The sequence below is a fragment of the Pezoporus flaviventris genome, unplaced genomic scaffold (assembly GCF_033815535.1).
Source record: "Pezoporus flaviventris isolate CSIRO_AGI_PZ_B2104156 unplaced genomic scaffold, CSIRO_AGI_Pfla_v1 ptg000015l, whole genome shotgun sequence".
NCBI classification, from domain to species: Eukaryota; Metazoa; Chordata; class Aves; order Psittaciformes; family Psittacidae; genus Pezoporus; species Pezoporus flaviventris.
In genome coordinates this window covers 4,610,725-4,624,435 of record NW_026892563.1, presented here as the reverse complement: position 1 = coordinate 4,624,435, position 13,711 = coordinate 4,610,725, and the positions used below count along the sequence as shown (strand labels likewise).

The 13,711-nt window shown below is 38.7% G+C and overlaps 1 protein-coding gene across 2 annotated transcripts in view; it reads right to left on the bottom strand.

The window, feature by feature from the left end:
- The window catches only part of POLA1 (DNA polymerase alpha 1, catalytic subunit), a 202,237-nt gene that overhangs the window by 174,566 nt on the left and 13,960 nt on the right, over positions 1–13,711 (bottom strand). For both annotated transcript variants that reach the window (XM_061453308.1, XM_061453307.1), the window contains exons 11-16: positions 11,021–11,133; positions 10,430–10,546; positions 3,754–3,828; positions 2,404–2,542; positions 1,462–1,619; positions 218–302 (exon numbers count right to left, since the gene is read on the bottom strand). In XM_061453308.1, coding sequence (XP_061309292.1) covers positions 218–302; positions 1,462–1,619; positions 2,404–2,542; positions 3,754–3,828; positions 10,430–10,546; positions 11,021–11,133 — 687 coding nt within the window. The remainder of the gene's footprint in view (positions 1–217; positions 303–1,461; positions 1,620–2,403; positions 2,543–3,753; positions 3,829–10,429; positions 10,547–11,020; positions 11,134–13,711) is intronic.

Below are 13,711 nucleotides of genomic sequence, written 5' to 3'. Positions count from 1 at the left end.
GTTAACACAAAGGAAAAACATGACTGCTACTGCTGAACCCAGGACAACTTATTCTAAGCTATTACTGCTGGAGTGACAGAGACCAAAGAAAGTAAACAACCAAAAACCACACAAACTCCCCCACCACGACCACAAACAACCCACAACCAAAAGCCACGACAAAAGAAAACTTCAGAATGAATTATTTTTCTATTCCTAAACTGTTCCATGTACATACCACAGAAGTGTGTCTGAAAAGGAGTCTGAGGTGGAGCCTTATCCAAAGGAAATTTCTGATGAATCAGAGATGCAAGAGCCACTATCTATAGCAAGGAGATACAGAACACGCAACTTCATAAACTTAACTACTGGCAAACCCCATTTTTCCCTCCCCTCCATTTTTTTGTTTCCTCACATATTTTCTCTTGTTTCTACAAAAGATCTTCTTTTACAAATATAAAGAGTAAAAAAGAAGAAAAATTATCAAATTATACCAAATAAAATAAGCAGAACTTACTCCTAAACAATTATCTTAGACATTTGAGAAGGAAAATAATTCCTTTGGGAAACTGCTTTTATCAAATTTTGTTCTGAATCTGAAAAGACCATACAATTTAAAGGATCCTCCATAAAGTGCAGGGGAGATGTGAGAAAGGCAGGACATGCAGAGAAGCCTTGCCTCCAGAAGGGCTGTAGCTGAGCAAGCAGTCAAGATTGCCAAGCCAAGAGGTTTGAGCATTTAGAAGGTATTAGCTTCTAAATTACTGATGCTTCTGCTTGCTTTGCTTGGCAGGAATGTCCTGGCTCCCCAGACACTGGTCAGGAAAACCCAACAGGAAACAAAGCAGTCAGACTGCCATTAAATTAGCCAGAAACAACTATCCTATCCTATTAGTGAATACTAAAACCCTTCCTTAGCTAGGGGAACTTAGGCACCTTTATCTGTTTTTCGAAGTAACTATAATTCGTAATCTGCAGTCCACAACTGAGAATGGCCACCTACATTTCTCCTCTGAGAAAATGAAAAATATTACAGCAGAGTAGCAGATGCCATAAGATTTAGACCAATTTCTGACTCTATTTCCAAATCTATTTTATCAGCAGAAAAAAATGGTCATTTTATCTAGAACCTACGATTAGCACTACCAGAAAAAAATAGTAATTCATTAACAGCTGTTCTGGGACAGTCTCATTTATAGCTGTTATGCACAGCAGATGAAATAGAAGGCTTGGAAAAAATACGTAGGATCTGCTGTCACAGTAAATATTCTCACCAAAAAGCCCCCCTGAATCCACACTTGTCATGCTAGTAAGAGCCCAGTGAAAATTTCTTTGAAAAGCCTGAAGCCCATACAAGTTTATTCAACAGTAAATATAGTTAGATATGTTTTATCAGGTGAAGTTCTTCCAGGCTTTAGAAAATTTTTAGTATATGCCAAAGAACAAAACCAAACCAAACCAAAATGAGAGCAGATTACATACCTCATTCTGATGAGTCTTTGGGTTCTGAGTTGTCTTCATGCTAAAGGACATGACCACAAGAGGAGGAGGAGGAGAAATATCTTTAACCACATTCACCAAGCCAGGCTTCATGGCCACAGCTTCCACCTTACACCAGCTGACCAACTGATTTGAAGGCTCTGAGGACAAAACATGAACCACCTTCATTTTTCTGGGATCCATAAATAAGGCTTCTCTAATGGCAATCTTCCACAGAGCATATCCTTTTAATGTGCTGCCCTTGTGGGATAGTACAAGATCTAGACTAATCCTAATCTAAACTAATCAATTTTTGGTAACTCCCTCTGGGCCCTGACTCCCCAGTCAGCAGCCTAGTCATACCAGGGGCTCTAACATATGCAATATGGAATATGCAGCACACATTGAATAGAGGGCTCTAACCAAGCCAAAATAAGACAGCGTAACTACCTGTAAGTGGTGCATGCCCATTCATGAGGCAGAAGAGATTTCAAACTTGTCTAAGTGACAGAAAAAATAACAACAACAAACACACACACAAACAAAAGAGCCATCTAGCAGCGGTTTGTTCTTATAAAGATACATTTTCAGAAAAACCATGAATCTTAAGTTACCAAGAGAAGAAAGAGTGATACCTTTCTAGAAAACTAACTTTATGTGGCTTTAGGGCATGCACCTGCTAGGCACTGCATGGTTCCCTCTCACTGACATTCCAATTTATAATCTCATCTGTACAATGTGCAACTCTATATGGATAGAGCTCTCAAAAAATAAAGGAAGAGCAAGTTACAATTTGTACTAATAATGAAAATTAAACAGATAAATTTCAAGGTCAATTTACAAAATTACAATTTATCAGTACAATTTCAATTTCCCCTCATCCCTCTGATCTATAATTATGTGTGTTTTCCTGCAACCAAGTATTTCACATGCAAACCACCATACGTGGATTTTTTATTTCCAGCCAGCATGGTCCTTTGATCTTCCTACTCATCAAGAGAAGTTCCAGGCTAGAGGTGTTGGTTCCAAAGACATGGGAAAACGTTTGTCCTTTCAGATCTTGGGGAAGCCGAGGGCAATCAGCCTAACAAGTAACAGAAAGCAGCAAGTCATTTCACCCCACAGAAGACTACAATATAGACACACTATATTCAGGCAACACCTTAACAAAACTACACAATACCCAAAATCACTGTAATTTCCCACAAGCAGATCCTTAACCCATAATATCTTACAGTAATTGAATAAATTATACTACTGACTCAACTTAAACAGGTGCATAACAAAATCAGGACAGTAATGTAAAAATGCACTGAAGCTAAAGTTCTTCATCCATACTGGATGCACGACAGAAATATTATCATCAGCCAAGACTACAACAATGTTCAGTGACCATTTTAATACAGAAACTGCTCATGTTGTCAACTTAATTAGACAGTTACATCTTTAATCTTGTCTGTCATATAAACACTGGATACAGTGCTTCTGCACAGTGACATTAAAATTTGAGACAGAAAGCAAATCTCTATAGGATGCTGCTTTTGCACCTAGAGCTAGTATTAAGAAAATGGTTTAAAAAGGCATTATCCCAGCAACTGCCCCCAAGAGGTTCAAGACTGCTGAAGTCCTTGCATATGAAACCAAATCAAGTATTTTTGCTAATGAATAACAGTTAGTGATGTTCTTATGGGATTATTTTGTTCCATCTTTGCTGCTCAATTTTAAAGCTCTTCAACAAATCTTTCTCAACCAGCTGCTATTTGCAAGAGCCATACAAGCAGAGATAACAGCTGTATTCCGGACATGGATTAAAAAAAAAAAAAAAAACAAAATATATAAGGGTAGTAAGTTAAAATATCTTAATACTTTGGGCCCTGAGCCAGTACAGCTAAAGGGCTGTTTAGCCAGTATCAACCGATTCAGTGGTAAGGTAATATAAAATAAGGCAGGATAATTGGGAATATACATTGTTGTAAATCAATAAGCCAATTCTAATCGGGGAAGAAGGTGGGAGGAATGCAGTAGTTGTAGGAAGTATTTTTTCCTCCTCATGCTTTATTTACACAAACAGAGCCAACACTAACAAATAAGTGTTACAGGCTGCCTGGTAATGAACTGTTTTTGTTAAGGACTAACCAAGGTACAAATGAAAGACTTCTAATTACAAGACAATGAGCAACTAACTACCCACTGTAACAGAGGTACAGACATTAGCTACTGAAGATCAAATCAAATAAAATTATTAATTGGGTAAGAAAGCAGGCTATGGTCTTTCATCAGATTAACTATACTCACCGAATATTTAATTTCCAAATATTCAGATTTTGCTGGAACATCGGGGATCTCAAAAGCATAGTATTTTTCCACTTTCTATATAAAACAAAAATATTTTTTCAGTATCTCCCAACTGAATATTTATTCTGTCCAATAAGAGAGCTAATGAAAAATGCCAGCCAAAATACACATCCCAAATACCATGGGCTTGATCGTTTGTTACCAATTCTGCAACCCATTATAACCATCTAAAGATAGTAAGAACATTATAAGAATGTAGTAACAGTGCCTGTATTTAATCTCTTCAGGCTTTCTTAGCATAAAGAGTTTCTACAGAATTGACTTACAAGTAAAGTAACCATTACAAAACAAAAATTATACAAGCTTAATAGCTAAGGAACGCTGTAAATTCACCAGCTTCAGAGATGCTCACGAGAACTGGTGGTTGCATCCCACCACAAAAATCATCAAATGAATGAGATGGAAAGGTATCTCCAAAGACTGTCTAGTACAGCTGCCTGTTCAGGGCTGGGTCACTTACAGAGGGTTTCTCAGGGCCCTCTCCAGTTAGGTTTTGAATATGCTCAGGGATGGAAACTTCAAAGCTTATCCAGGAGACCTGTGCCAGTGCCTACTCTCCCTTACAGTAAAAAAAAAGTGGTTTATGTTCTGACAATTTTTATGTGTTTCATATGCTCTTGTCCTCCACTGGGCACCAATGAGAAGAGTCCACCAGAGACATCTTTGCTCCTCCCTACACAACAACAATACTTCCATTGCCAATCCTTCACTCCAAACCTTCTCTTCTTCAGGCTGAATAGTCACAGTCTCAGCCTCTCCTCACATGATAGAGGCTCCAGGCCCTGTAATTATCTTTGTGGTCCTGTCCTGGACTTGCTCCAGTATGTGCGTACCTTTCTCTGTTTTTCAGTGTAGCCAGTTTTCAGTCCATCTCACTATCCAGTTACCTAGCCCATACTTCATCAGTTTGTCTTTGAAGATGCTATGGGAGACAGTGTTGAAAGCCATACTAAGGTCAAAATAAACAAAACCTGCTGTCCTCTTGTCCACCAAGTCCTTCATCTCTTCACAGAAGGCTACCAGTTTGATTAAACATTATTTTCCCTTTGTAAATCCACACCAAACACGTGATCACAAGTACCTTCTTGAGCTTTGTGTGTCTGTAAAACAGTTGTTGCTCCATCACCTTTTCCCAGGGCTTAAGGTGAGGCTGACCAGCCCCTAGTTCCCTGTAATCTCCTCATCCCTGTTCATCTTGAGGATAGCTTTGACACTTGCTTTTTTCCAGTCCTCGGGAACCTACTCCGATCAACATGACCTTTTAAAGATAATCAAGTATGGCCTCACAAAGACATTGGCCAGCTTCTTCTGCACTCATGGGTGCATTCCATCCAGTCCCATGCATGTGCATCTGTCCAATTAGTTTAAATGTTCCCTAACCTGATCCTTCTCCACCCAGGATGAGTCTTCTTTGCTTCAGGCTTTCCTTCTGGTCTCTTGGAGACAGGGGTTGCTGAAGGCTGGACTTACCAATAAAGACCAAGGTGAAGGAGACACTGAGTATTTCTGTTTTTCCATGCCCTTCATCACCACATTCTCTGTCCCTTTCAGCAGCAGGCCCACATTAAGTTCCCCTAGTCCTCCTGTACCTATTGAAGCCTTTCCAACTGCTCTTTACCTCTCTTACCACTCTAGGTGGGCTTTGGGTTTCTTTTTTCCATCATGATGTCACCTCCATTAGTCTGCCCTATAATCCTGACCCACAAGCTCTTGGCGATGCTCTCTGGGCATGGCATCCATGGCAGGACTCCACGCATTCTCACTGCTCTGACATGTAAAAGGGATTCCCCCTCCTCTCCATCCCAGTCTGTCCTTTTGAACCACGCCCTAGCCCACCATGTGTCCGTGATCCTGGTAAGATCATAGCCCTGTAACTGCACACAGTTCCACCTTTTACACTTTTTCCACAGTTCCACTGCATGCTTTAGTGTACCAGCACTTCAGAGAGGCACCCAAGAGAGCTAATTTCCCAACCATCTGCCCATCATTTATTACATGCTTAGAACAGAATCATTTCTATGACAGTACTGTATTTTCATTGAGTGACTTGGCTTTTACTAGAAAGGAGTCAAGTTTATGTATCTCTAACAAAGATAGTTAAAGCCACCTCAAGTTCAGTACAATTTTACTGAAAGTATCACTTCTGCTTTCTTCAAGAACAGTAATGATTTTCTACAACATGCACAGCTTGACAGTTTCTAAGAATAACTACCTACAAACTCCAAATAACTACAATATCCTCCGCAACACTGCTATAGCACCTGCTGAAATGCCATGCTCTATCCTGTAGCACATATGCTCAGCCCTGTCATACTTCCCAAGCCATCTGCACCACTGTTACGTATTATTATGTTATTCCATAACTGTGCTAGAACATTCTAGAACTAAAAAGCATGTTTTCACTGGACAGTGCACTAAATTCAGCACATCATACACAGAGTCAGCATAATATACCACTAGAGTAAGTTTAATGAAAAAAAAACAAAATTACCATAAATTGGAATAAAATTTACAAATAAACAAAATAAATGCATTGTTAGGTAAACTTGTTGTTTTGGTTTAGGGTTTGGGGTTTTGTTTTGTTTGGGGTTTTTTCTTTAGGATCAGCAGTAACTCCCTCAGAGCACTAGAATGAGCAGTTAAGCTTGCTACTTCTCACAATACTGCATTTTAAGGCTGCAAATCCTGCCTGGGAGAGGAGAGGGTCCTCTGCTATAAATAGGAAGGCAGGAAATCCAGAAACAACTACGGCATCAACAGTTACATGGAAGCAGTAATATGCCATGTAATATAACTTCATATAAGCACAGCACTGTGAAGTCAGACCACCACTACAAATTAGCATGCAAATATAGATCTGACCTGCTGAGCCAAAGCAACACCTCATAACAGTAACATAGCAATGGCAATGCACTGCTTTTAGCACATATTATTGGTGCCCTCCCTCCTTTTTTTTTTTTAATTAAAAAAAAAAAAACCCTCAGGCTTCAAACAAGTTCTTGCTGGAAACACAAGCTGAACATAGTGTAAAAATAGTGCTGCAGTGATTCATCTGTGTTATTCCACAGAGCTCAGCTCAATTAAACAAGCGTCTGGTCATAACTGCAGTGAATGAATGCTTTGCTGCAGAGTAATCTGCCCTTCAAGTGGCCCTTCAGAGAGCAGTGATTAGCTGCTAAGTTCCTAAGTGGAGTAAGGCTGCTTTCAAATTGATTTGTGAAGACTTGCTAACTTGGCAGCAGTGCAACCCATTGAAGCCACAATTAGCAGCAGGTGCAGGAGGAAATGATACAGCTTAAGTGTATCAGTTCACAAGAAGTTTGGTGCTGGCAAGGCCAAGCTGGATACACGCAAGCATACAGAGAACAACCTGTCTCAGTGTATAAACACTGTCTCTCTCCGCATCACCACAAAACTGGGCATTCTGAATAACTTTCATGGCAGGTATGCTAGCAACCTTTCTGATTTCCAGCTAATGAAGGATAAGAAGGATAAGGGCTTCCGAGTTTCACAGTACTCCGCCAGAACTGAGACTTCGTGTTACTCTGAATGCATTGCTCACAAGTGCTCTGCTCACCTAAGCAATATTGCCATTAGCCCTTTAAAACTCTTTCAAAACACCAACCCTTTACAAGACAATAGCGAAACACCTGCTGTACGTCAAAGAACAGGGGAGTTTTTCTAAAACATATTAGCTCTTACAGTCACAATTGTACAGAGATGACTTTTTGAAGCATTCACTCAGCTGAGTGCCAATACCATTTCAATCTGAGACCTCTGCACAACCTATAGAAGCACAGAAGCAAGGGCTGTACAACACCACATCTCTGGTGGTATGACTGAAATATTAAGAAATATGATGACTCCTTATGAAAAACAGATTAATAAAGTATATAACCTGGCAAACCGAGGTCTCTCAGGAAGGAACAAAAGAAAAAGGAGGTGCAGTAATGGGAGAATGCTACTACTTCCATAATCATCTTGCAGGAAAAATGACACCTTGTTGCAGAGATGTAAGCCTGGCCAGATTTGGTGCCACTTGTGCAATTTTGTGTTAAGCCGGAATAGCTGAGTTACTGTAAAACTTCCCTTGAATAACCCTCCAAAGGCCTCACCAACAGCCTTGCTCCTCAATACTACCTTTTCTTTTAACCCCCACATTACTAGTGCCATACCCTCCTCGTAGCTCCAAGCAGCAGTACTGCTTCCAGGAAGCAGTAACTATCAAAATCAGCAGAACAGTGAATAGCCTTTTACCATGTTAGTAAAATTCAGTTTACTGAAGAGTCCAATGAATTCAAACAGAGTCTGAATTCTTACTGTTACCAGAAACAATTCTGGTATGTTATTTCAGAACTTCTCTGCACCCCCAACTATCCTGCCTAATTTATTCATGAATTAAATTTATAAATTTGTTTCCTTTGGTGAAACTGCCCTTTAAATAGCTTTCCTGCTGCTCATCCCCTTTTAATGTTTTTAGACAGCAAAAAGGTCTTAGCATTATCCTTTACTAAGGTAAAAAAAGTAAAGCTCTTTCATAGTTATCTCTGGTATAACTGAACCTCCTTTTGTCTCATCTTTCTAATTGCCATCTTTTGTACCTGCTGTAGCTTGAGTTAATCCTTCCTCATAAAGGTGATCTAGTGTTAAATTATTCTAGGTAAGGTCTGAACAGTGCCTTTGTGCTGCTACTTCCCTACTCCTGCTACGGATTCCTCCCATGTAACACCCAGGGACCACAGATGCACTGTAGCCACGTTTCCGGTGAACAAAGTTGGGTCTTTCACCCCAAGCTCTGTTTAAGCTCAATAAAAATGTGATAAGCTTTTAACTAACATCAGAAATAACAGTTCAAATACTTCCTACTTATGTTTTACCTTGATTTTTAAAGGCCAAGGTTAAACTATGTTACTCCATTATCTCACTCACAATACCCTTTCCTTAGAACACCATGGAACAGGTGGAGGTTTCCTTAGATTCTGTTAGCAGATCTGAATTTCTTCAAAGGCATCTCCCCCTCCCTCCATTCCTTGAGTACAAATGTTTGTATCCTCTTTTTTTAATGAATAATTTATTTGCCCCGAGTTTCCTCCCTCATTCCTGAAAGGATCTTTGAATAGTGAGCTATTACAAACTTGGGTTTTTACCTACTGTTGAATTCATTCCTTTCCAATTCCCATACATAACAATGAAGTTATAATCAACTATACAAGAGAAATAAGACTGATAAAACTGAAAAAGCTAAATTCGCATCAGAGTATTGAGAGACAAGATAAGCTAGTACCAACAAAAATTAAAAAAGGTTTAACAATGTACTCATGATGTAAATAATGCACTAAGATACACACAGATGAAGAGATGACATCTTACATGAATTTCCCATTTGAGAAACCCTGATCATGTTTTCACTTTAACAACTTAAACTTTCAGAATTACTCTAGCTTTGCATTAGGTGACCTCCTGAGGGCCTTTCCAACCTCAATTACCAGATGCGCTTGTTTCTATTTTCCCTCATTTACATTTTGTTAAATTCCATTCTCTCTGCATTTTTATTTGCCATTCATTCCTTGATCAACTATTCAGGAACAAATCCTACCAAGTCACAAGATGGCCAACCTGAGAAAAGTTACAACTGATCCCACACCGAATCATGACAATGAAAGCCAGCTTTGCCAGACACATTACTTCAAGAAACAAAAGTTTCTGTGCACTTCACTCTGAACAAATCTTTTCCTCTAACTTATGTATTAGCCATGACCTTTCCCCACAGAAACTCCCCAAATGACAAATGCTTTGTGCAAATGAACAAGAAAGCTTTCTCACACTAGCAAACTAATTCAGTCCAAATCTGCAACAATGTCAGCTTTTTTCCTGCAGACTAATGACAAGTATTATATTACTATTTGTGCAAATTTTCTGTTATAACAACACTTTGTTATTTCAATGCTCTTTTCAGGATTTGTTGCGCAAACAGAACACAGTAAAATAACACTGTAAGATTACTGCCCATAACTGTAAGCCAAGAACAGCTTAAGTTTCAACACTGGATGACAGTCCTTATAACTTGTTACCTTCTCTAGAAATACACTATGACAACCCATGCTCCAAACAGAAAGGGTGAGAAGCAGCATGAGACATGCCAAAAGATAAAGTTCAATGTGGCATCTGGTCAAGTGCAAAGATGGTCTAATCCCAGTGTACCATCCTATCTGCTGGACAACACAGTCTTTCATTTTAAACTTGAACACCATGAACTGATACCCAGGCTTTAGATATCAGAACTGTTATCTGTTCTGCACTCCCAAAACCAGCTCAGCAAGCAAGCAAGAGTCTGGCACTCAACTCAGTTTCAAAAAAAGCAAATGAGTAGATACAAAAGCAGTATGTTTAAACTTCTGGTGAAACAATCATGTTAGAAATTCACTGTTAAAGAATTATGAATATTTGGGAAGACTTTGAGATAGTTTTTTACAGGCAAATAGGCTTACACATGTCATTGTCAGGAGTTACATATTTGTGTTTCAGCATAATCTCCCCCACTGGACAGTGCTTCAACAGACTTCCCACCTCACCAACCATAACAGAAAATGATGAAGTAGGATAACTGCAAACAAACCTTTGATTTGAACTTCATGATCTTATACTTGGGTGAAATGCAGTCATTAAATTCCTTGAAAACACTCATTAAAGTTACTGGAGTCTGTGTCTCTTTGCCAGTAGATAGGTCCATTTCCTCAAAAACACAAGTCAGGTTTTACAAATTAACAAAAAATGCCAGCAGACATGACCAACAGGTTGAATGTTGCTTTGCCATTTTGAATCAGGTATCTCTTCTTTAAGGGGAAACTACAGTGCAATCAGCCAAGAAAACACAAATTTAAAAAATACTATTTGAAACAGAGTGTTTAAAAAGAACTAAGTTTTCTAATACTTCAAGACCACTTTATTTCCTAAGCAACAAGTCTAAAGGCAACAATTTCTCCACAGTTGTTAGAGTCAGGAAGGAAGCAACAACCCTCTACTCTGCATCTCACATGATATACTACATATATGTTGTATGCAACTTTACCACCTACATCAGAAAACACTGGCTACATCAGACAGCACTGGCTTCAACAGTTCCCATAAACACACTAGTAGAACTCATAACGTGCCATAAGCAGAATGAAAAGTACTTATGTTTGACATGCTTAAAAGATACACTTACTGTTTCACGTGGCAGTAGGTAAACAGTTCTCTCAATATTTTTCACTGTCACACAGCAGCTGACATAGGTGTTTGCAGATTCAATCCACACTTTCCCAAACAAAAATACCACACCTAGGAAAGAAGGGGACAGCAGAAAATTCAATATGCAGTTCTTAAATTCGTCATTCTTAATGTTACTTACTGCAGCTTATTATGTATTCTTGCCCAGAAGCACAACTTCTAGCTTAGGTCCTTGAGCAACAAACCTTTCTGATGTATCAGCACATTCTAAATTGTTTTAAACACCAGCTTTATAAATAGATACCTGGTTCGTCATGCTCCTACCTCCCTCCATCACTATAGTAACACCTTGATATGTGAAACTCAAAATGGCATCACACAGTCTCAGAATCATGTTCTGATATTCCATTTCTACCTATATTTGTTTGATAATCATGGCAAGAGGAAGGAGAGAGAAATCAGCGAAAGCTGAAGATAATCAGAATGCCTGTGCTGCCAATCACTCCTGAAATGTGTTATCTACAGTTTTTCATTCTTCAGCTAGACCAGTACAATTAACACATTTTTCCTACACTTCAGTAACATGAGCTCAAGATTCTACTACTAAGAAAACCTGCAGAAACACATTCTGAAGATAACGACTACAACCTGATCAACTGTAAAAAGTTTTTCATTGACTATTTTTAACAAATGAGGACACCAAAAGATTTATGACATTGCAACAAATCGTGGATGCTAAGACAGCAGATGTAACCAAGGTAGCCATTCAGAAAGCCTATATACAGCAGGACTAGCACACCTGACTTCAGTGTGGATCATGTCATTATTGTACATGCACATCTCTGAGCCACACAGAACTTAGCATTAGCACAAAATGCTGCAAAATGCTAATCAAGTGATGTTAAACTTTGAAATAACGCAGAACAAGGCCAGCTGACTTCCACATACAGTTTGTGGACAAATAAAATAAACTTCCAAGTACAACTCAAAAGCTGGCTTCGCCCAAGTTCCCTTCAAACTCCAAATAATTTGGAATTTGATTACAACAGAAAGACACTCTTCCTACAGTACAACTACTATTGATGAAATCAGAAATACCAAAACTGAGACTGTCTCAGAAACAATGTGGAGATAGAGGAGATTTTGGAACCTGCATTTCTCCTTGGTCTGACAATGCACAAACAAGTCCTTGGTTAAGAGTTATAATTTATCTTTGCCATACGATCTATCAGATATAAAGACACCTTTCTTACTCCGGTAGATCAAAGATAAACCAGCAAAGATGCACTAAGATGGGTGACAGTCAGAGTGACAGGCTAAGAAAAAATTATCTTTTGAGTGCTTGGAATAGATGTGAACAAGACTACTTTTGTCAAGGACAGAGAATGCTGCGGTTTTGAAGATGATGAGAGCTAGGATACAAGCTTCAGCTGCACAAAGTATTTTAGAGATTTTAATACAGAGACAATCTTTAAGATTTAGACAGTCTGAATAAAAGGATCTAGAAAGACTTCAAATTACAGATCCAAGTGACAGGGAAGATGAAGTTCTTCTCCCCAGCATTTTTTTTTCCAACTGATAAAACCCTCAGGTAGGTTTGTGTCATACAAAAAGATGAAACTATGGGAGAGATCACAAAACAGTAGCTGGTTGCTTGAACAGCTGGCAATATTAAGGGCATGGAGAAGTTAACCTGTCAGAGGCATACATATAAGCAGGTGAGGTAGAAGGAAGGATACATGACCCAAAGACAGGGTAAAAGGCTGCCAAGATTGCAAAGACAAATTTCAACCAACTCAAGTTTGGAAAAAATGAAAGGTCTTAATCCCAAAAATGGGAATTAGAGTAATTTAGGATGGAAGGAAGCTTTGGAGGTCACCTAGATGAACACATACTACCTCCGGACATACTAAAAGCAGGGATAACTTCAAAGAGTTTTCAGAAACATTTCGTATGTAAAACCAAGAAATGAGAGAACTTGTATCCCCTCTAAACCTGACTACGGAAAGAAGAAAAAAATGGGTGTAAATCTGTAAAACATAGTCTGTGAAAAGAAAGATCATGCTACCAATGAACCAAAAGACAACCCAAGTCAAGAGATGGGGAAAATGTCCTGCAGAGGGGAAAGGGCAGGTTTTATTCATTATTTCTTTAAAAGGTTAATAGGATTACAATTCCCAAGTTCTCTGCCTAAGATAGTAAGGGGAATTATGAAAATTATGAAAAGTAAGCCTCAAAAAAATCATTAAGTTTGAAAGAGTCTCATGATTATGCTATGGTATTTACTCTTCAGGCAGTGCATTTGACATCACAGCAAATGAGGCATAAACAAAGATCACGAACATGTTAAACAAAAAGCAGTACCAAAATTTTCCCTTCTACATTACTAATTGAAAACAGGTGCGGTGTTTATTATTCAGTCCTGAAAAAGTCATAATGAGAAAAGAACACTCCTTGCATGCAAGAAACAGAAATCCTTTCATAATTAAGTTCCATTCAGAAAGCACTGACTAAGAAGACAAAAAAAAAGGAAAAAGAACAATAGTGGAGTCTTTAAAAGTAGCAATTCTATATTAGAGCCATTGATTTCATCAAGATATCTATGATTATTACCACTCCCATCACCAAGCTGCTCAGCCCAGCACAGTCTCATATTTAAGTATGGCATCCCAGCTTACAACAAAAGGTG